Below are 20,614 nucleotides of genomic sequence, written 5' to 3'. Positions count from 1 at the left end.
TTCTTTTTTAGCTTTTAATCGGGTACTTTTCTAAAGCAGTATTAAAATAAAGGAAGCACAGTAGATCACTATATATAACTTTATTGTAGCAACTTTCTCCTGTTGGAGCCATTACCTTTTTCCCCATGAGGCTCGAACATTTTATGTTTATTTCCTTATTTTTCTCTTAAAATATAGGAACATGATTATTAGTAGCTACACGCCTTTTACATTTCTTTTCAAAGGTTTTATTATTATTGCTATTTTCTATTACTGATGTGTGATGCCGTAACATCTTATGCTTCCTTCCACCTTCCAAAAAGCTCCAGGCTGTCTAAATCCTCAGTTGAGAAGGATGCATTTGTCATCATCAGTGGTGCTATTCCTACTTGTCTTTCTGTTTTAATCTCAAAGCTCTGGGCAGTTAGGCAACATGTTCACTGTTAAAACTATAAAAGGAACGGCTCACATCTCAGAGGAATCTGAAAGTCAGTAGAAGTAGGTATGATCTCAGTAATGATGTTTGTGAGGTCTCTCATGTTTTGGTGACCCCTAATTATGGGTACTATTGGCTTTTGGTATGAATTAGAGAGTTTGCATTTGTGCTTGCTTCTTAAGTTTTAATTCCACTTGCTTTTCTTTAAGTTGTGACTGTTATACTTAAATCTGCAGTGAGGTGCATCTGCCATAACATGGGTCACCTCTTAATGAGGTAATTGTATGCATTGGACAATGATTTGACAAATATTTTTATTACAGCTATTGTAAAAGGCTCTAAAACTTTTGCTGTAAACTAGTGTTATTTTCTGCTTTTCATAGATTTAAAGAAATCTTTAAAAACATTCATTTCCCCACAACATTTCTTTGAAATAGAAGAAATCCATTATCACTGCTGTCCTTGACAATAAAATGCAGTCACTTTTAGAACTGGTTTTCTGCCCTGACAATGCTGCATACAGCATTCGTGTTATTTTTTTACAGCATATGACATGCTGCATACAGCACCATGAAAACCAAAGATTGGAGGAAAAATACATTTTCCAGTTGAAACTGGCAGAGGAAAGAGCACAAAAGATGTGAGGGGAGTGTCAGGCTCAGAGCTTTTGTTTTGTTTTCCCTTTTCTGGTTTTGGCCAGGACCCCAGGTATGCCATGGAGTTAGCAGCCTTCATCTTACCAAAGTGCTGTTGGGTCTGCTTCTGCACTGTTTTGAGATGTTCCTTATTAGCAGTTCATAGAGGAACGGTGATGATTTACTTTTTTTTCTTGTACAAAATAACGGCAATAAAACAATACTATAACACTTATTGGCATCAGGCTTCACTCACAAATTACCCAGAGACCAAACTTCCTTTTTGCTTTGCTCTTGCTGATAAAGGCTTATATAGATGACCTTTAGATTTTTTTTTTATTATTATTATTATTATTTTTTTTTAGAATAGAAATTTCTATTTTAGAATAGAAATTGTCATGTAGATGTCTTTCCTTAAGAAGGTCACTTAATGGGTACAGCTTGGATTTGAGATATCACAGTGAAATGGAAGATGTATGCACCCTACAACAATTGTGCAGATTGCTTTTGCCACTTACCTCTTATCTAACAAATTACATTGGAGATACTCTCCATCTCATCTATCACAAAAGAATCTCCAGCATTTGTGCTAGGAGCAAAGATTCAAATCCGAATTCAGAATAGCAAGAATTCAGCTCTTAGCACTTCTTGGGATCAGGCACTAAAGTGAAACAGACACCCTGTGCTCTGCAGTGGGAAAGGAGGTACCTGCCAGACAAGCACTGGTAAGTGAAATGGCATTAATAATCTCGAGAGAAGCGAGCATCTTCCCTACATGCTTGGAATGTAGACAACGTAGCTCAGCAGAACTCATTCTTCTGTACCAAACAGAAATGTTGCTGGATTGCTTTTCTGTCAGAGAGCCACCGAAGATACTGATAAAACCACAGTATTGACCTTTCATACCCATCAGAATGAACAAATGGGAAAATCATCTTCCTCCCCTAAATACAATTGAGCTGGATAACAGCTTTTATTATTACTACAGCTGATGACTACTTCTTCCTCTGTTGGGAGCAATAGCTTATCTGAAGAGAGAGAGAAAGAAATGTTTTGAAGGAGGAGGAATCTGACAATGAAAGCTGGAAAAAACTACTCCTTTTGGAATGTAGGATTTACAGGGTTTTTGTTTTTGATCCAGTTGTAGAGAGACTCATCAAATTGCTGGGAATGTGGCCAAAATGGAAAAGTGGAAGTTTTTTTTTCCCTCTTGTTATTTCTCTCTCTTTCTTTTTCTTTCTCACATACATCCATTTATTTCTGGAAAAAGTCTAGAGAATACTCTAAAATGTTAGCAGACATTTTCCGTCTTCATTTTCTAAAAGGTGAAAGTAGAATTCACCTGTGCAGGCAGGTAACACAAAAAGATTGGGAGAGGGTGGATTAAATTGCACCATACTTAGAGGGAAATGAATAGCTCCAGTGTCAGCCCCAGACTGATTCCTAGGTTTGATTCCCAAGCAGTTCATTTCCTTCTGTAATGTCGTAAAAAAGTAAAAAATCTCAGTTACTGACTTGCATTTTTGTAAATTGATTGTAATTTTAATTAATGTTATATTTCTAAGATCATGGATTGAAGAAGGCTAAGCAGAAAATACTGTGCTTTGATTAAAAGTTACTGATACTAAAGTAATTGCATGGCACAGAGAAGGAATGGGTGAGTGTCAGCTGGATTGCACTCATTCAGATGGGATGTCTGAAGGCTTGACAGCAACTCACTGACAGTAGATGGGAGGAGTGCAAATAGATGCTCAGTATGTGTAGGGCCTTTCCTACCAACTCTTTTTCACACAGCCACTTAAAACTAGAAGTGTGGAAATTAAAAGGATGAATGTGTTTTGACAAAATTGCACTTACTTACATTCTTCCATGATCCATGACAATACATACAAGGGGAATTAGTTTGGGGAATTTAGGATGCCCTGTACACTAAATACTTCATGATATTTGTGGAAATACTGTCAAGTGGGCTGATAATATCCTATAACACAGGATATAACGCAGGCTGGGCAGAGAATGGATTGAGAGCAGCCCAGAGGAGAAGGACCCGGGGGTGTTGATTGATGAGAGTGCAACATGAGCCAGCAATGTGTGTTTGCAGCCCAGAAAGCCAGCTGTGTCCTGGGCTTCATCAAAAGCAGCGTGGCCAGCAGGGTGAAGGAGAGGATTGTTCCCCTCTGCTCTGCTCTTGTCAGACCCTACCTGGAGCCCTGTGTTCAGCTCTGGGGCCTCCAGCGCAAGAAGGACATGGATGCATTAGAACAAGTCCAGAGGAGGGCCACAAGCAGGATCAAGGTGCTGGAACACCTCTCCTATAAAGACAGGTCAAGAGAGTTGGGAGTGTTCAGCACGGAGGAGAGAAGGCTTCGGAGAGACCTTACAGCGGCCTTCCCGAACCTGAAGGGGGCTACAGGAAAGCTGGGGAGGGACTCTTTGTCAGGGGGTGCAGTGATGAGACATGGGGGAATGGCTTTAAACTAAAATAGGGGAGATTTACATTAGATGTTAGAAGGAAATTCTTCACTCAGAGGGTGGTGAGGCCCTGGAACACGCTGCCCAGAGAAGTTGTGGATGCCCCATTCCTGGAAGTGCTCAAGGCCAGGCTGGACGGGGCTTTGGGCAGCCTGGGCTGGTTGGAGGTGTCCCTGCCCATGGCAGGGGGTTGAGAACTAGGTGATCTTTAAGGTCCCTTCCAACCCAAACCATTCTTTGATGTAGATTTGTAGTACTCAGATTAGATCCATAAACTATCTGTCATGTAGAGGTTGTGATATGAGTAAATTCTTACTGTTTCTAACAGAAATGTTCAACCCTATACCAAGCAATGCTACTTGGCTCATAAAGAGCAAATAATGTTTTCTAATATTGGCTTAGCAAAGTTTAATAACATGGTAATGACATATGGGCAATGTGATTTTCGCGTTGGTTAGCAAAATGATAGCAGTTGTGCCAACAAACCTTCCGAAGATAACATTATTACCTGCTCCACAAAAAAATCGACTACCACCACCAAAAAAAACAACACACTGAAATGAATTTGAAGAATGAATCATTGGGGTATATATGATCATAACAGAAGGAATACTGGAATACTTTCCTTAAGGAGAACAGATAGAAAATGTGGGTAAACCACTCTAGTATAGAAAGAGAAACAATACGTACCCCAACAGCTTTCAAAAGGGACTGTTTTAAAGTTGCCTTACAATTTCATGTATTGCTTTATTATCATAGTTGCAAACACTTCTGCTGAAAGGACAGGGCATGTGCCCACAGGAGTAAAGAAAGGCAGTTCTTCAAAATTCCATGTAGCAGAGACTAGACAGCTGGGGTCTATTGTTCTGGACCTCAGGAAATACAGAAGAAATCCATCCTAAAGTTTGGTGTTTTGCCCTGCCTGGCTTAACGTTTGATGTGTTTTATGAACTTGGTAGCTATTCTTTAAAGCCAGTGGTTTAAGGCAAACTCCTGGTAGGAATTTGTGATGGTGAAGTGCAGATGACAGTGTTTTGGGTTTTCTCTCATTTTGACAGGAGGGAAATTCCGGGGTGTGCAAGAGCGATAAGAAATTTGATATTTATACTGATCTAGAAATTTTGCATTATGGTCTTATGGTGGCTCTGACACCTTCAGTCTGTGAATCTGTACCTGGATAATATTTGCTTACCAAGGCTACTGTCAGGATTGATCAGATGCTGTTTCTACAGTGCTATGGACAATTCTATCTGAGTGCTAAATCTGTTATTAAATCTGATGTTTTCCAGGCTGCAGTGAGAGACCCAGAAAGTTGTTTGCCTTTCACGTGAACTGTGAACAGAGAAGGAATAAGAGTTACTAAAGAAGAAAATCAACCTGCCAAGATGGAGCAGCTGCTCTACATTTTATTTTATTTTTTTTTGACATGCTGGAAAGTCTATCACTAATTTTAATAACTTCAAGAAATAGTTCAAAGCCATTTTCTAGTAAATGAGAAAGATCAGAGTAGTGGCACCGAATATATTATCTCCACAGAAGATTTTTGTGTGACATAGAACTTGAAGAATGGGGTCTTTCAAGAACTGCAGAATTACTGGGAAGAAGTTATTAATGCAGGAACCTTTGCACTCAGTGTATTTAGAGTCTGAGGACATGGCTGTTGAAAATCAGTTCTTTATAAACATGGGATTAACTAGAGGGTTGAGGTATTTTTATAGCATGTAGAAAGGTCTAAGATATCAAGAACATGCTCGAGAACAGGACTAAAGTTCAAGCAAAGTTGCAACAACAGAGGAAGAAAAGAAAAACATAAAAGCTGGCAACATTCTTATCCAATCAAGAATTTCTGTGTTCTGGAGAAATTTGTCTTTTCAGAATCCAAAGACATATGCCCTTAAATGACTATGGAGAAGCATATTGCATTTAAAAAAAAAAATATTATTATTGTTATTATTTTCTTTGAGGTCAAAAGCAGTTTTGCCTGATTAGGGAATAGCTAAAACTCCAATGTGTGAGAGCCACAGGGAACTTTTGGAGCAGTTCAAGGTGTCTGCAGCTGAGTATTTCAGCTAGTCAGCTTGACCCATCTTAGGTACGTAGATACTGACTGTTGAGTTTCTCTGGTGCTGGTTAAACTCAGATCTAAGCCAGAACTAAGCTGACACAACAAAACCTTAAAATTACTGCAACTGAGCAAATCCTTTTACAGTGTAAAAAAAAAAACAAAACTATTTACCCTACTTTTTACTAGTTGCACACAACCTTTCTGTACCATTCCTAAATGATGTTTTGGAGGGGTGGACTTCCCTTCATTCTGGCCATTCTTGCTAGGATAATAACATCTTAAGTGTTGAAGGATCCATTGAAAATCTTGAACTTGCTTCAGGGAGTAATCCTACCAGCAGGCATAGGACAGAAGTATAGGAAAAATGTTATGTGGAGCAATTATCCATCCCATCTTCTTCAGCTCCAGTGAAGTTTGGTGCATCAATGTCTGTGACAACACGCATTTTTTGTGTGTGTAAAAGTTAGGCTGAGCTTGCTGGGGTAGGCTGGGGCTATTAAGATCAAAACATGTGATGGTTAATGTGATCCATGTGATAAATGACAGCCAGGATGGGGTGAGTGAATGCCAGAGTGCTATGTACAGATTCAAGGCTGCAGTAAAGCTTCTCTGTTGCTCTGTGTTTATGCCTCCCTTTGCTTTAGCTTTTATGTGCTTCCATGCTGCCCTTCCTAAACCAGGGCAGATGAAAGAAACCGGTCCATGAGACTTTCTGATGCAGCACATTCCCACATGAGTCCAAAGGGTGGATGGAAAAGGGGCTTTGAAAGGGACTTTGTGCTCCTAAGTCTTGTCACATGAGGATATTGTGCTATTCGCAGCATAAACTGCAGCAGCCAGCTGTCAGTCAACTGAAATGACTGTTTCAACAGCTGGGAATCAGTGGGACATGAGCTCTGGCCGTGTTCCTCTCCCCTAGCCACATCCTTTGTAGTAGTTTGGATTCTGTGGAATCCTCTGCTAATTCAATGCTGATTGGAAGCAATTTTGAATGCACAAGAAATTTGAGACCGGAAAATATTAAGGAAATATAAACCTTTTCCAGAGCTGGTTTATTGCAAGGACAGAGAAATGTTAAGTGGGCTGTATCAGGGCTCGTAACTGTATACCTGAATCCTCTGCAGCACTGGCAAAACTTTTCCAGATGAAGTTTGCAAATTCAACTCGTTCCTTGAGACTGAAAGTTAAGCAGAACACATGTGCTATGGAGATAACTGCTATAGAAAGCTTTGGAAAGCTACAGAAATAATTATACCTAATAATTTATAGCAGTGCTTTCCGATGTAGGAAAAGCCTGTGAGCAGCCCCCATGCATAGTTAAGTATCTGTATCCTTTGAAGCTGTGCAGTTTAATTATAGTTTCATTACCTTTGACAAACCATAATTTCAGTGATGGCTGGGCTTGTCTTAATCTTACTATTTTGAGCTTTCTCTCCCTTGTTTGTCCTTTTAGTTCCATCCATTTCTTTCTAGTGTTGATCACTGATTATCTTGTTAATCATTTTTCTGGCAGAAGTTGACTAACCTTAGCTACAAATGTGGGATTGCAATTGAAAAAGAAGGAAAATGAATGCAAAGATGGTATGCAAGGCTTTAATCTTTATTCTTCATAGGTTCATAATTAAGCCCACTCTAGTTCTCTCTTTGTGCGGAGCAGGATGCACAGGTTATAGCAAGGATTTTTTTCTTCATGTCTTTATGTGAAATGGGCTGGGAGGAAGGAATCAAATAGCTAGTCTAATGCAACTTGGCATGGTTCCTTTGCCTACAGAACAGGCCCAAGTGTATTTTTAGTGCAAGTACAAACTAAGCTCTCGCTGCCGAACACTTTGAGGGAAGTGGAAGAAGCAGCAAAGCTTTCTTAGGGCAGTCCCTAGGTGAACATTTCAAAACGATAATTACAGCTTAAAATAAACTTTCTCCATCTCTAAAAATCAGTAGACATAGGTTTAATTTGTCATAAATGTTTGAGCTTTTACTTCGCTAGCTGTTGCAACATTTCCATATTTCAGCCCTTCTTTGTTTATTGTTTTTCACTGTAGCTGTGGTGGTATAGTTGAATCCATGAGTTCCATTTATTTTCAAAAATTTCCATTTTCTTCAAGGACAGATGACTTGGTTTTACAGTCTTGTTGCAAGCAAAAAACTGTGTAAAAGGAAAACCTTCTGCATTTTTGTATAATATGTGGAATTAATTTTCTGCTAATCAGGAACTTCTTAATAAGCGTAGTTTTGGTGCGTTGGAATGCCTCTCAGTAAAATTGCATAAGAACTATATGTATACATATTTGAAATATGTAAAATGTCTTACACATTTTTGGTTGAAGTCATCCCCATTCCTCATCAGAGAAGGAATGGTTCTGGGTCAAGAAAACGAATTATTAGAGCTTTTGTATTATACATCTCTTCCTGTGTAAATTTGCCATAAGGCACCCTTTCCTAATTGAGAAGGCAAGAATATCTGAATCCCTTTGTGTGTGCAGGGGTGTGTATGCTAATGACTGTCCTTTGCATTTACATGTATGTTCAGTTGCTTCAAGCTTCCTGCTAGGCAGTGCTTTCGTATTGACTTTTAAAATCCTGAAATGGGCTAGCATTCCTGCTGCAGCGGAGCTCTTTTTTTTTTTTTTTCTGGGATGCGCTATTGTAAGAAAATGTAGAAAAACACTTTCTGTTTGTCAAGCTGTCCACATTTCTCAGGTGTTTCTATGCTACTGATATCCACAATGGTGGAACTGTTAATCTTGTGAACTTCATAATACGAAAGAGATGGATCGTGTGAGGTGCTGCATACTGTCTGTGTACACCCTGCCTCTTCTGTGTCTTTTACATACGGAGCATGAAGAAAGGGGTTAGGAAACCAAACTGCTTATTATCTGAGCAGTAAAATCTGCTTTTACTTGGACTTACTTGGGCCCCATCTGAGGCTTATTTTCAGTGGTACAGTAGTTTTGTCTGAGTGGATTTCATTTTGTACAGAATGAGTGGAATTTAACACATCTGTTGGACAAGGAAGCTCAGACCAGCAAATGTGGGGAAATTGAGTGTATTTTAAATATAAAATGTTCTTGCAGTAGTGTAATGCTACCCCCTGTTGGAAATTAGAATATACGGAATTTAAACTGGAATATAGGGAAGTGAAGCCTGTGTGACTTTGTGTGTATGACTTTCTTTCTATTATTCTTGATAGGACTTTAGAAGTGCCAGTGTCTATTAAATAATAATAATAATAATAATAATTATATATATATATAATATATACGATTTTGGGGGGGACTTAAATAAAAAAGATTCCCTCCTCCTCAGTCATCAGAACTGAATCCTTTTTGAAATAATCTTTTCATGTTAACGTAGGTGCTTTTCTTTTTTTCTTTTCAAGATAGGTGTGATATCAATATGCAACCCCATATAGTCAATATTGATTTCTATTGTTGATAAACATCCATCTATTCATAAAAGCCTTACCACTTTTAAAAAAGAAACACATTCTGTCTTTCTGCATGGCTGAAGTTATTGTATACACTATAATTCATCTGCGTTATTCATAACACACTCATGTTCACCTGTGACAGTGTGAATGGTTAAAGCAATGCTGTGGGTGCACTGCTGAACCTTTAACAGTCAGAACAAATGCATATTTGAACTCTCTTCCTTAAACATCACAGCTGGAGTTTCTGTATGTAGCTTAGGAGGGTGGCTTAACTAACAAGAGGCTGGCTGAGCAAGGCTCTGAAAGGGGAAAAGGGAATGTAATGTTATTATGAAAACATCCCTAAAAAGTTGACATAACTATCATGAGTTAGAAAAACTGCTGAGTGTCTTATGCTTAAGTTAAAAATTGTTAATTTTTATAAAATTCCAGAACAGATCTTCTGCTACTCTGAATCACCACAGCTCAGCTGAGGGGTCAGGGGGAAGGCAACGTACCTGATTTTTACTGCCTGGAAGAATTCTCCATATTTATTTTGGCTTTAGGAATATATTATATGCTGAATTTAAGACTATATCAGGAGTATCTGTCCTGAATCTTAGATCTGAATGCCTCTTGAGAGGAATCTCATAGCTGGAGAAAAAAAGTTACCATTTCAGAGCTTGAATGTACTTGATGGTTTATTTTATTGGCAATTGTGTAAAGAGTCTTTCTTGTCCTGAATGGCAGAATGATTTTATGCAATGCTGAAAGATGAGGCAGTGAAGACTGATATTAATGAATTTTATTATCTGTCTAGATTATCTGTCTATCTAGGTGTATTTGTTCAGGGTTCTGTGCTCTGAAATGAGGCGATAAGTACTATGCTCTGGTTGTTGTGTTTGATGAATATACCTTATGACATTTACATATGGTGTTTTTATTTCTTATGAAGACTTGTTTTTAGCTCCTGCTTTCTAACTCCTGCATCAATTCTAGGCATGTTTATCACATACAGAAAATGAAAATTATTTCAGAAGCCATTTGCTGTCTCTTGATTAGCCATTTCTTCTTGTTGGTTGAATTTTACAGCTTAGCCATAGCTCTGGCTATGAAAGCCCTCCTCTGAGGTGAAAGGTGTCCTGATCATACTCCAATGTCTTAGTGGTGTGAGGTCTGTCATGAAGCTTAGATGAGATCCTGTGTTCAGGGACACTCATAGTGTCTGGCTTCTGAATGGAATGGCTTATATTGATTCACCCTGAGGATTTGCTACTGCAGTATCTCTCTCTGCAGCTTGCCACTGTACTCATCACTGTAACACCTCTCTAAGACAGAGAAGTGCTTCTACCTGCATAGAAATCAGTGCTTCTGATTTTTCCCTGTGGTTAAGGATAGATGGATCAAATTTCCAGGGGAATTAAATCATCTGGAACCAAAATAGCCATTTTTTAAAAGTACTATAAGAAAAATAAACCTTATGAAAGTAGTTCAAAAATGTAAGACTAAAAATATCCCAAATCTCTGTTTGAGGGAGGTGGTGGAATGTCTTTATTTACATCACTAAGGCTGTTGTGGTTTGGGGCATTTCTCTGTAACCACAAGCATGAAAAACTGTCTAGCTGATACTGGTGCTAGGACTGTTGCTGTTGCTTTAGTGTTGTGTGCCTTCAGATTCTGCTCACGGTGAGCTTTATTGGTTTGTGTCAGCTATTTATGCCCTTGACTTTTTTTGGTCTAGCCCAAAAGTATGCAAGATTGACTTGTGTTAGCGTCTGGAAACAGACACAAACTTCATTGATGTGTTTATGCCAGCTATTTTATATGTACTGGTTGGGATTGCATAGCTGTCTCCTTTAGCATTCTGCCTAAACACTTTTGCATGTAATGTGTGATGTTAGAAGGAAGTTATTTAGGTTGAAAAGCTAAACCCCTTACTGTTAAGGAATTGACAGATTTACAGTTGCTCCTGCTGTCTTGATTTTACCCACACGTGTCTCTCTTAGGCAGTGAATGGGGCAGATGTCCCATGGAAAAGAGGATATGTGGCTACATAATTAATTGCATTACAGTCCAGTTTGGCACAGGACTAGTGTGACTCTTTGGTATATACTGATTCAAGGTCCATTTTTGAATACCAAAACAAGAATAAACCACGTTAATTGTTGCTGTGTCAGCTTCCTCGTGCCAGTACCATATTGGTAGCAGGGCACAAAATTTGACCCTTCAGCATTGCAACCCAGACTCCTACCATCTGAATTTTGGGGCTATGGCCACCAGCTGGAAATGGCTTTCATCTCTGGGTGGAAGCTGGGTAGCAGGGTCCAGGTACTGGCTTTTGTGGCAGCCATGGCAGAGGGCTCAGCCCAGGCTTTCTTACTCTCTTCGGTGAACAGAGGGTAATAAAGGAAAGGATTGTTTATGTTGTTCTGCTGGACTGTTGCGTGCTGGTGACAGTGCCTTTGTGGGCCTCATGGCGGCCTGCAGCTCCCTCATGAGGGGAGCAGAGGGGCAGGCACTGAGCTGTGCTCCCTGGGGACAGCGACAGGACCTGAGGGAACAGCATGGAGCTGGGACAGGGGAGGGTCAGGCTGGGGGTTAGGGAAAGGTTCTGCACCCAGAGGGTGGTTGGGCCCTGGGACAGGTTCCACAGGGCAGCAGTTATGGCCCCAAGGTGCTGGAGTTCAAGAAGCATTTAGACAATGCTCGCAGACATGTGGTTTGAGTTTTGGATGGCCCTGTGTGGAGCCAGGAGTTGGACTTGATGACCCCTGTGGGTCCCTTCCAGCTTGGGATATTCTACGATCTTGTAGAGTGTCATTTTCAGAGCTGCAGTATGATGTCAGTGGTCATATTGTGGCAAATGGCTCACATTTGCAGGTGGCTGGGACGCTCACAGCAAGAAGCAGGGGGCCCCTCTCAACAAAGGCCTGTGACCGGCATGGTAGTTCATTGTCACCACTGAAGTGTTCCTCTGTAAAAATACAAGAACAGTACACAGATCTGGACTAGAACTAAACAATACTTTTAATTCTTTCTCATATCTTTTGGTTTAAATAATACCTCTAACCTGTGGGTTAGTGGGGTTGTGACTATTCTGCAGGTTTCAGGAGACACATTTTAATGTGACACAGGGCACTGCTTGCCAGTGCCACTAAACTCATCAGCCTCACGCTTCAGAAAATAGCTGATGTTTAGGTTTGGCTGAGCAAACTGAGATGTTTCTGAACTGACTTCAGCAATCCTTCTGTAAGCCAGCAGTTGGCTTGCAACAGATGAAGCTGAGTAATCAGAAGGTTGCGGCTGAAATTGGAGCCCTGCACCTGAAGCATGCCATGGTCTGGAGTTTCTGTTTCATTTGGAGTTACGAAAGACTGTAGAGTTTAATAATTTTGTATTGTTTGTTCAGAACCTGATCAACTGCTGGGCATTGTGAAACAGCCCAGCAAAGCACATGACCTTTAAAGGTTGCTCCACGTGTCCATATTTATTGACCTTTCCTGGGAACTCTTTTTTTTCCCGTGGCAGCCTAGGCATTTCAGCTTTAAACTTTTCTTTTGGTTTGCTCCAAGAATAAGTCATAGCCTTTAATCCTCATGATAAAAGTACATTAGCTGTGAGTTTCATTAGGAACTGATTTATTTTTGCTGAAGTATCTGAGCTTTGCAGAACTTTGGGCATGTTTGAGGCATTTTCTTTTCCATTTTCTAAAAGCAGTTTACAATTTTATATTTTTGTGATGCTAATTTCAAAATCCTCACTCAGGATTTCCCATTGAATCCTTTGCTTCCTTTTTGAAGTTACTTACAGCTCAAGATGCAATAGTCATAAACATAACTGCAATCTGCTGCCTCCCTCTACATACAAACTATGTGAAGCAATCACAGGGATACTGATGAAGGACTATCAGCTGTATACAGCAGGCATGAGAATGTTTGTTTATTGTTAGAGAAGTCCGCTTCGTTTTTCTCTTTTCGGTGACCAACCTATGGATTCTGAGTCATGATTTTGATGGTCTTCTTTTGAAAAACTGGATGCTTTGCATGGCCTTGATAAAGCACAGTGGCTTCAAAAATGTGGGGGGGAGGAGGGAAGAAGAGAAAAAAAATTAGATCATAACCTTCTTGAAAAGTAGGCAGATGGACAGTGTTGCATTCCATCTTCTCCAATTATGATCATATTTTTGATGTGTGCAGGACAAAAATCTGACTGCGGATAATTGCTCCTATCACTGTTTCCTCTTTCCAAAAAAGAAGATGGGGTCTTCTCATTTATGTTGAGCCTTTCTTCCAGTCTGAGGATCCAGGCTGTGGCAAAGCTTCATAGATATGCACAAACAAATGCAAATGACACTTAAACCCTTGTACATCTAGCTCTTACTAGGTTCAGAATAACGGAGCTATAAAAAACTTAGATGAGCTGAAAGCGAAGCTTTAGTTCCAAAGATACACAAAGGGAATGACATAAGCTGTGGCTGATGAGGTGTGTCTGAAATGTTGACAGTAATCAGGCAAATGGCATTTCATTTCTCTTGCCAGTGATGATGGAGACCAGCTCAGCATTGCAAACTACAGAAGCTGATGTACTCTTTCTTGGAAGCGTGGCTTCCTCCTTTTTTATCAGCCATGTTTAAAAATATGAAACAAAAATCTTTTGTCTCTTTGAGAATGTATATGTTTTATACCCTTGGAGCCAGTAGGAGGAGGAATTAGCTGTAAGAGTGATTTGTGTATGTAAAGAAATGTAGACATGTTGCTCTTTAAATGGGACAGTATTTGTTCTGCTTTTTTTTTTTTTTTTTTTTTTTTTTTTTAAAATGAGGACTGATTTAGTAAAACATGTATTTCATGGAAATTGAAGTGAATCAAACAATAAAATCAAATGAAACAAAAAAAAAAGGGGGAGAGATATATCAAATATACACGAGACAAAATAACTAATTTTTGATTGTAAAAATAATTGTGATGGTTATTTGCACACACACACACACACACAAATAAATGCCAATGCTTAGATTCTGTTCAGCTGTTTAGGGCAACAGAGCTAATCTGTGAATAATGATCCAGCGTATCAAACTAGTGGTTCTCCTAACATCTATCATTGAACCCTACCCAAGTTATTTGGAAGCAGAACATCAAAAATGAATGTCATCTGACAGCAGCCAGATCACTACCAGAGTTAAAATAGCCCTGGACATGTAGTTCATGATGTGTGATATACAAGTGGTACATATCCGTTTACTGTGGGTGTTGTAGTGGTGAGGTTGTTTGAACTAACAACCATGCATCACATATTTCAGCACTCAGCTCGTGGGTCACAGATAAAAGAATCCACATTAGAATGATGTTTAACTTAAATTATTTTATAAGTAGCAGTAGATTTCCAGGATTTAGGCACTCTCATCATTAGTTATTGTCTGAATATCATATCAGGCATAACAAAAGCATGTAATATGAGTGAGGTCACTTACTCATTTTCTTCTTTGGCTTAATGGTAGTTTGAGTTCTGTATTATACTCTGCATATGAAAGCCGTGCACTTACATTATGCCATAGTAATTTAAATTTTTGTTTCCTGCAGACCAAAGCATGTTTTGTCTTTGTTATGTAGAATAAAAAAAAAATTAAGTCTCTAATCTCATTCTGTCTACTGGGTTGCCTCAGCAGCAGCCACTGTAAGTCAGTGGAGGCTCTTTCTTCTTAAGGATTGTTGCAGGAGGCCTTGCAGTTGCAGAAATAATAGAATAAGTGCAGTGAAATGAAAATGAAAACAACAACTTTATAGTCTAGAAAAATCACTTGATGACAAAAGATTGGTTTAATTTTTTTGTTATTATCTTTGACTTTTTTTTTTAAATCTAATCACATCTGATTCTTCTGTTTATTTGTTGTCTTCCATCTCTTCACTATAATTCCAACAATATTTTATCAGTGTCCCATATCTGATGAAATTTCACCCATCTAACTTCTTCTAGCCCTTTTGCATCTTTTTATCAGGTGTGATCTAATCTTCTAATAATGAGTTTGAAGGTATATTTGTTTGATATTATTTGTCTAGTCTTTCATCAGTTTTCTTATCTTACCCACCTAACCCATACATTTTTATGAAAAACTATTTAGAATTTATTTTGTAAGAGTGACTAGGAATTCCAGTCATGAAATAAGACTCCACTGTTGAACAAACTGTGCATATGTTAACAGAGTGACATCTCTATAATTTTGGCTACTTCCACACGATATATGATGCACAGAATAAATAAAAAGTGATGGTTTGAATGCTGCACTAACATTCAGAGGTCTGAACTCCCTGTTGATTTTATTATTTTGTTTGGAGTTGTGCTGCTTAATGTGAGTTAAAAATCAAAGTTTCTGCAGCTGAAACATTCAGTGTTGCTAGCTTTTTAATCCCTCTGTTCCTTGCAGAAGTGCTATACTTATGCAATGATGAGAAGATGGAAAAAGAGCAAAAATTAATTTGCAAGTAAATCAAGTAGTTACAATTTGGATTTACAGGGGAAACAGAGCTACTTAGCATGTAGGAGCCAATGCTATTTTGCAAATAATAACTTTGCTATAAATTGAGAAAAAAACCTATTCTAGTAAAAATTTTCAGTTTATTTGTTTCTTTGCATCACTGTTGCTTGTAAGGTCTGTACTGTTGAAAGAGTTCTCTCTGGGAGACTCAAAGAATAAACAAGTGCCTTCTTTCTTTAAAGAGAGTTCTCCATCTTCTTTCAGGTTTTCTGCTTTCTATCCTAAGTTTCTATCCATGTTTTTACCATAGTTTATGATATTCTGATGTGCAATGCATTTATGGGAAAAGAGTTAAAAATATTTTTCAGACTTGCTATCTAGTTTCATGCATCAAGCACAAGCCCTGAATGACAGCAAGGCTGTACAGATAATGAGTCTAGGGGCAAAAGGGAAGATAAAGGCTTTTTTCCCCTCCCCAAACAATTTGTGATTGACTTTGTGAACTGATAAACATATGGTTCTCCCCTACCCCACAAGTTACAAAAATACTCCTTTGTTTGTAAAAGCAAAAAAACTGCAAGAAAGTTGCGAGACCCCTTCTCATTAGCAAGATTTGAATTTCATGTGATTCAGCACTGCAGTCTGATGCTTTCTATTTCATTAACTAAACTAGCAGGTGTTACCGTAAAGACACCATAATCTGTTTTACATCCACAGACACAAAAAAAGTCAGGATTTTTTTTTTAAATTTATTTTTGCATTCTATATTAACATACCCATAATAAATTATTGGAGACAGGAGAAATGTATTTTTGAAGTCTGATATAAAAAAAGAGACAAAAAATGTAGAAATTCTATTGCAACAGAAAAGTATTATGTTACCTAAATATACATGATATTGCTCACATTGGATTCCAAAGTCTTCTGTATGTTACCTGAGCAGATAAGTATGCATACCCCCCAGCTGAAATCAGCATCTTCTGTGATGGCACACAGTAACTATAGGAACAAACAACATTCCATATGGTTAAATTAATGTTTTATTTTTATTTTTCCGAAATACTGCAGGATGATATTTTTCTTGTTTCAGAAATGAAATCTGGTCTATGTTTCTGATCCCTCCACCCCCTTTCCACTCTAAACAGTTGCTCACATTCAGTGTCTCTTATGTTAAAACATACTGCTAGCACAAAAACTCCATAAACACTGAGGCTGGAGATTCCATGTCTGCAATAGGATCAGGCTGGTCTCCTGTCTGATGTGTGCTATGCTACTATTCTAGGCTGTTTTGTGTTGCAGATATCAAAATGGCATTCAAAAAAAATTCCTTACACCCCCAAAGGTCCAATGAAGCTCTTTTAATGTGTATTTTATTGTGTGAAGCAGAATCGCTGTAATCTTTTCTAATCTTTTCCCACTTCAATGCAAGTTCCATCAAAGCCAAAGTCTTTCCACTTGCATTAAGTGAAGTTGGATAGATTTGCTAACTCTGACAGTTTTTCTTGTATGTCACATTTATAGTTTCTGAAAAATGGAAGGCAGCTCAGAAAAAAAGATTTTTTTGAAGTAGTAAACAAAAGGAAGCCTTAAAGTGATTAATATACCATCAAGAAAATAATCTCTGATTCTTGAATCAGAAGCTACATCACCACTTGAAAGCATCCTGACACATAATTTCCCAGAAAATATTGCTTCTGGGAATTTCTGTGCTTAGATTTTTATTTTATTATTATTTTGTTTTTCAGGTAGAATGAATCCTGTGAAATTCTTTTTCTTCCATCTCACTGTTCAGTGGTGTCACCTTGTTCTGAATTCAGCAATGCGTTATGTAATAAGATTTACATCTTAATATGTTTGCCTTAAGAAGACTTTGTGCAGGAATTAGTATGGCTTGAACTTTCTAGTACATAAATAAACTATTTTGTTTTCTATTGAGAAATTTTGGGGAAGTTAAAACAGTAAACAGTGCTTGTACAGAGGTGAAGATAAGTAGTATATATAAAATCCTGATAGCTTCTCAAAAGCTATCAGTTCGTAGGAAAGTGTAGGAAACATATCAGAACGTCTGTGTGTTTAGATTAAGAAAACCGATGCCAGGTGTTAACATAAAATGGAATTTTACTGCTTTGGAATTGAGCAGTGTTATTGCTCAGGTCCAGGAAGCATAGAGTGTTTTTCCACTTCAAAGTCCAAAAGATGCATTTATTAATCAAAAAGAATAGATCGTGATGATGAATTATTGCTCTTGTGAATATCCCAGAAGTAAAAGAGATCTCCTTGGCAGAGTGGTGGTCTGCAGCACAGAACATGCTGGCTTCATAGCCTACCTTGATGTTTTAGTGTAGGAGCAGCCTTGATGTTGTCTGGAGATCAAAGTGCCAGAGCATCCTCCAGATCGTCTTTGAATGACGTAGCATAGTTGGGAAAAATGTGTCCTGCATATTTTGGAACGTGCTTACTGTTGGGTGTGGATGGGCACTGGTACTCAGGCTGCCTGCTTTGATGTGCCTCAGCTGCCACTGTACTGATACCAGTAACGTAAAGTAACTGAGATGGCTCAAAGCTTTTCTAGAGACATACCTTGATGTCTTGAAGAATTTGAAGGCAGTCTGAAGTCAGTCTGATCTCCAAAATAAAATGTGCTGGTTTTGTGCAGCTGGGACAAGCACACACAACTTTGGTCTGCTCACAGCACCTACCATTTTAAGCAAATATAGACATGACCTTAATTAATCTGTTAATTATTTTATCTGTTACTCCAACTCAGTGCTAGCTGTGTCTGAATACCAAATTTTGTTGCTTTTTGTAGGTTGGTTCATGACTGATTCAATTGTGCTAAGCCTCATTGTGCTTGTTCCAGCTGTTGCAAAGCAACCAAAGCAAAAAGTTAGCAAAGTTAGTTTGCTTTTACTAAGGTACATGAGGGTTTCACAACTTATGCCTGTTCTAAACACCTCCAGGTATGAACACTTTTGCCTGCTTGTGTTCCAGATTTGAATAGCACGTATTAAGCCTTTGTGATGGTGAAGTGTTTTTTCTGCCATTCTTCCTATACTTTGTATACTTTTTTTAATTTTTAAAATTTAATTTTTAAAGATTTTCATTCTAAAATTTTCTGTTTTCTTTAGGGATCAGCAATATTACAGTCTGGAGTCTTACCAGCTATACCAGGTAGGAACCACTTAGTTACTTGTTTTGTTAAAAAATAATGCCCAAATGGTCCCAAATGGTAATCAGCAAAACAGCAGACTTATGGAAATAGAACTAAAGACTGTATTGAAAAGCATCCTGCTTGCGGTAGGTTTTGCTGCTGCTATTCCTGAGACTGACATTTATGAAGTACATGTAATCTGTAGTATCTTCTGTTGCAAAGATTAATGTATTTGACTGTTTCCTTCATTTTATAATGTAAAGAGGTTCAAACTTGTCAGTTTCTATAGAAAGTTATTTATTGCTTTTCCTGCTTACATTCTTGAAGTCAGGATGAAGTTCTTTTATGCTATATTAACATGAAAGGCAAGCTTGATTTATATGTTTTGTGTATATAACCAGTTTTCTAAATAATACAAGACCACAGGAATGGATCCTTACCAGAGGCAATATAGTGTGGCTTCTCTTATGCCCATGAAACTGTTGACTGACACAGTCAGTAAATTATATCATCATTTTGCTTCACACATAACATTTTGTAAGGCTTTAAGTATGCTTGTTTTTGTGTACTGTCTCCATTTCATTCTTTGAGAGATCTGTGTAGGGAAGTTGTTTAGTTTCTTAAATATCTTTGTATTCATTAACTATCTACTTGATAATTCAATAGATCCACTAAATTTATCATGTACCCTTCTTCAAAAAGAACACTACCTTGTGCTCGGGTTTCTTTATTAATTTAAAAAATCTTAAAAAAAAAAAAAAAAAAAAAAAAAAAAGTAGCTAACTGATGCTTGTGTGAACAAATCCAGTAAGATTCCTAGGATCAGGAGATGTCTTTGGAGAAGGTCATAAGTAATTCTATTCCTTTGTTTGCCTTAGCAGGAGAAAATCCAGAAGCATGTAGCAGATCTTATTCCTAGTTATTCCACTTGAGTCAGTGGAATTACTCCTGATTTATAGAGGTCTAAGTAGAAGCACAAATTGGATCATTACATCTAATTTTATTTTTCTATCTAATACTCAGGTTTCTAGTCCTTTAATCAACCCAAGGAAACCACAGCAATTCTTATGATGTAAATTCTTATCATGTAAATGTAGGGGCACTTGCATCTACAGCTAGGTGTGGTGGGTACAATATTATTTCTACACTGAGGTCAGTGGCAAATTAAGTGTGCATGCAAACAAGATCTGCTGAGAACTTGATCTCAGGGTATTCATGCAGGTGAAGGAGTTAGATGTTTTGAAAAAAACTTATCAAAAGCAAACTGGAAATGCAGATAGAAGGCAGCTTTTAAGATCAACAAAAAGGGAAGATGCAATGCTGAAAAAATGGGTTGTTTTTCATATCTGGTACACTAGGAAAAGAAACGACTATTTGTTGCAATGCATATAAAATGCTTTAGGTGGATACAGCAGCTGAAGTTTTTAACTGTCTTTGTGGGGTCTTCAGCTCTCAAATAGTCTCATGTGATTCTGTTACTATGTATACCTGTAGAACTTTATTCTTCAATTTACATTTTTCATGTAATTTTTTTCATATTCTTCAGTTTACATTTTTTTTTTTTTTAATACAAATGCCAGCACACCTCTTTTAGTGCTACTGGTGTCCACTTGAACCATTCAACAATTTTTGCTCTTGAGTGCCTCAGTTTTGTACCAACAAATGTAGTTACAGAGTCAGGATAAGTTGTTTAAATGTGTATATTGCTTGTGAGTGTGGGGGATGATATTCTCCTGCTACTCTCAGTTATGTATGCTGGGCAATAAAATAAGCTACTTCAGAGAAATGTGTCTAGTTCTAATGGCAAGCTGGAAAATGTTCATAAATATGAACCATATGTATTTTGAATTAAGGGATCATGAATGAAGTGCACATTCAGTGTTGAGAGCTGGAATCAAAGGACAGCACTTTTCGTCACAGGATGGTCAGCTAAAGAGCTCATTGCTTTCTTGTTTGTCCTTCTGGTGCTATAAATCACTGTGACGTGTTTTACAG

The 20,614-nt window shown here is 38.1% G+C and overlaps 1 protein-coding gene across 3 annotated transcripts in view; it reads left to right on the top strand.

The window, feature by feature from the left end:
- DOK7 (docking protein 7) overlaps positions 1-20,614 on the top strand; it is a 64,677-nt gene that overhangs the window by 31,269 nt on the left and 12,794 nt on the right. For 2 of the 3 annotated variants that reach the window (XM_084286346.1, XM_084286345.1), the window contains exon 8: positions 18,597-18,639. In XM_084286346.1, coding sequence (XP_084142472.1) covers positions 18,597-18,639 — 43 coding nt within the window. Of the gene's footprint in view, positions 1-4,811; positions 4,985-18,596; positions 18,640-20,614 lie in introns of those variants that run through there. The other variant, XM_084286347.1, reaches the window with a different exon arrangement.

The sequence above is a fragment of the Netta rufina genome (genome assembly GCF_964035555.1).
Source record: "Netta rufina genome assembly, chromosome: 4".
NCBI classification, from domain to species: domain Eukaryota; kingdom Metazoa; phylum Chordata; class Aves; order Anseriformes; family Anatidae; genus Netta; species Netta rufina.
The sequence above is the reverse complement of the archived record's forward strand: the minus strand, read 5'-3'. Positions and strand labels throughout refer to the sequence as shown.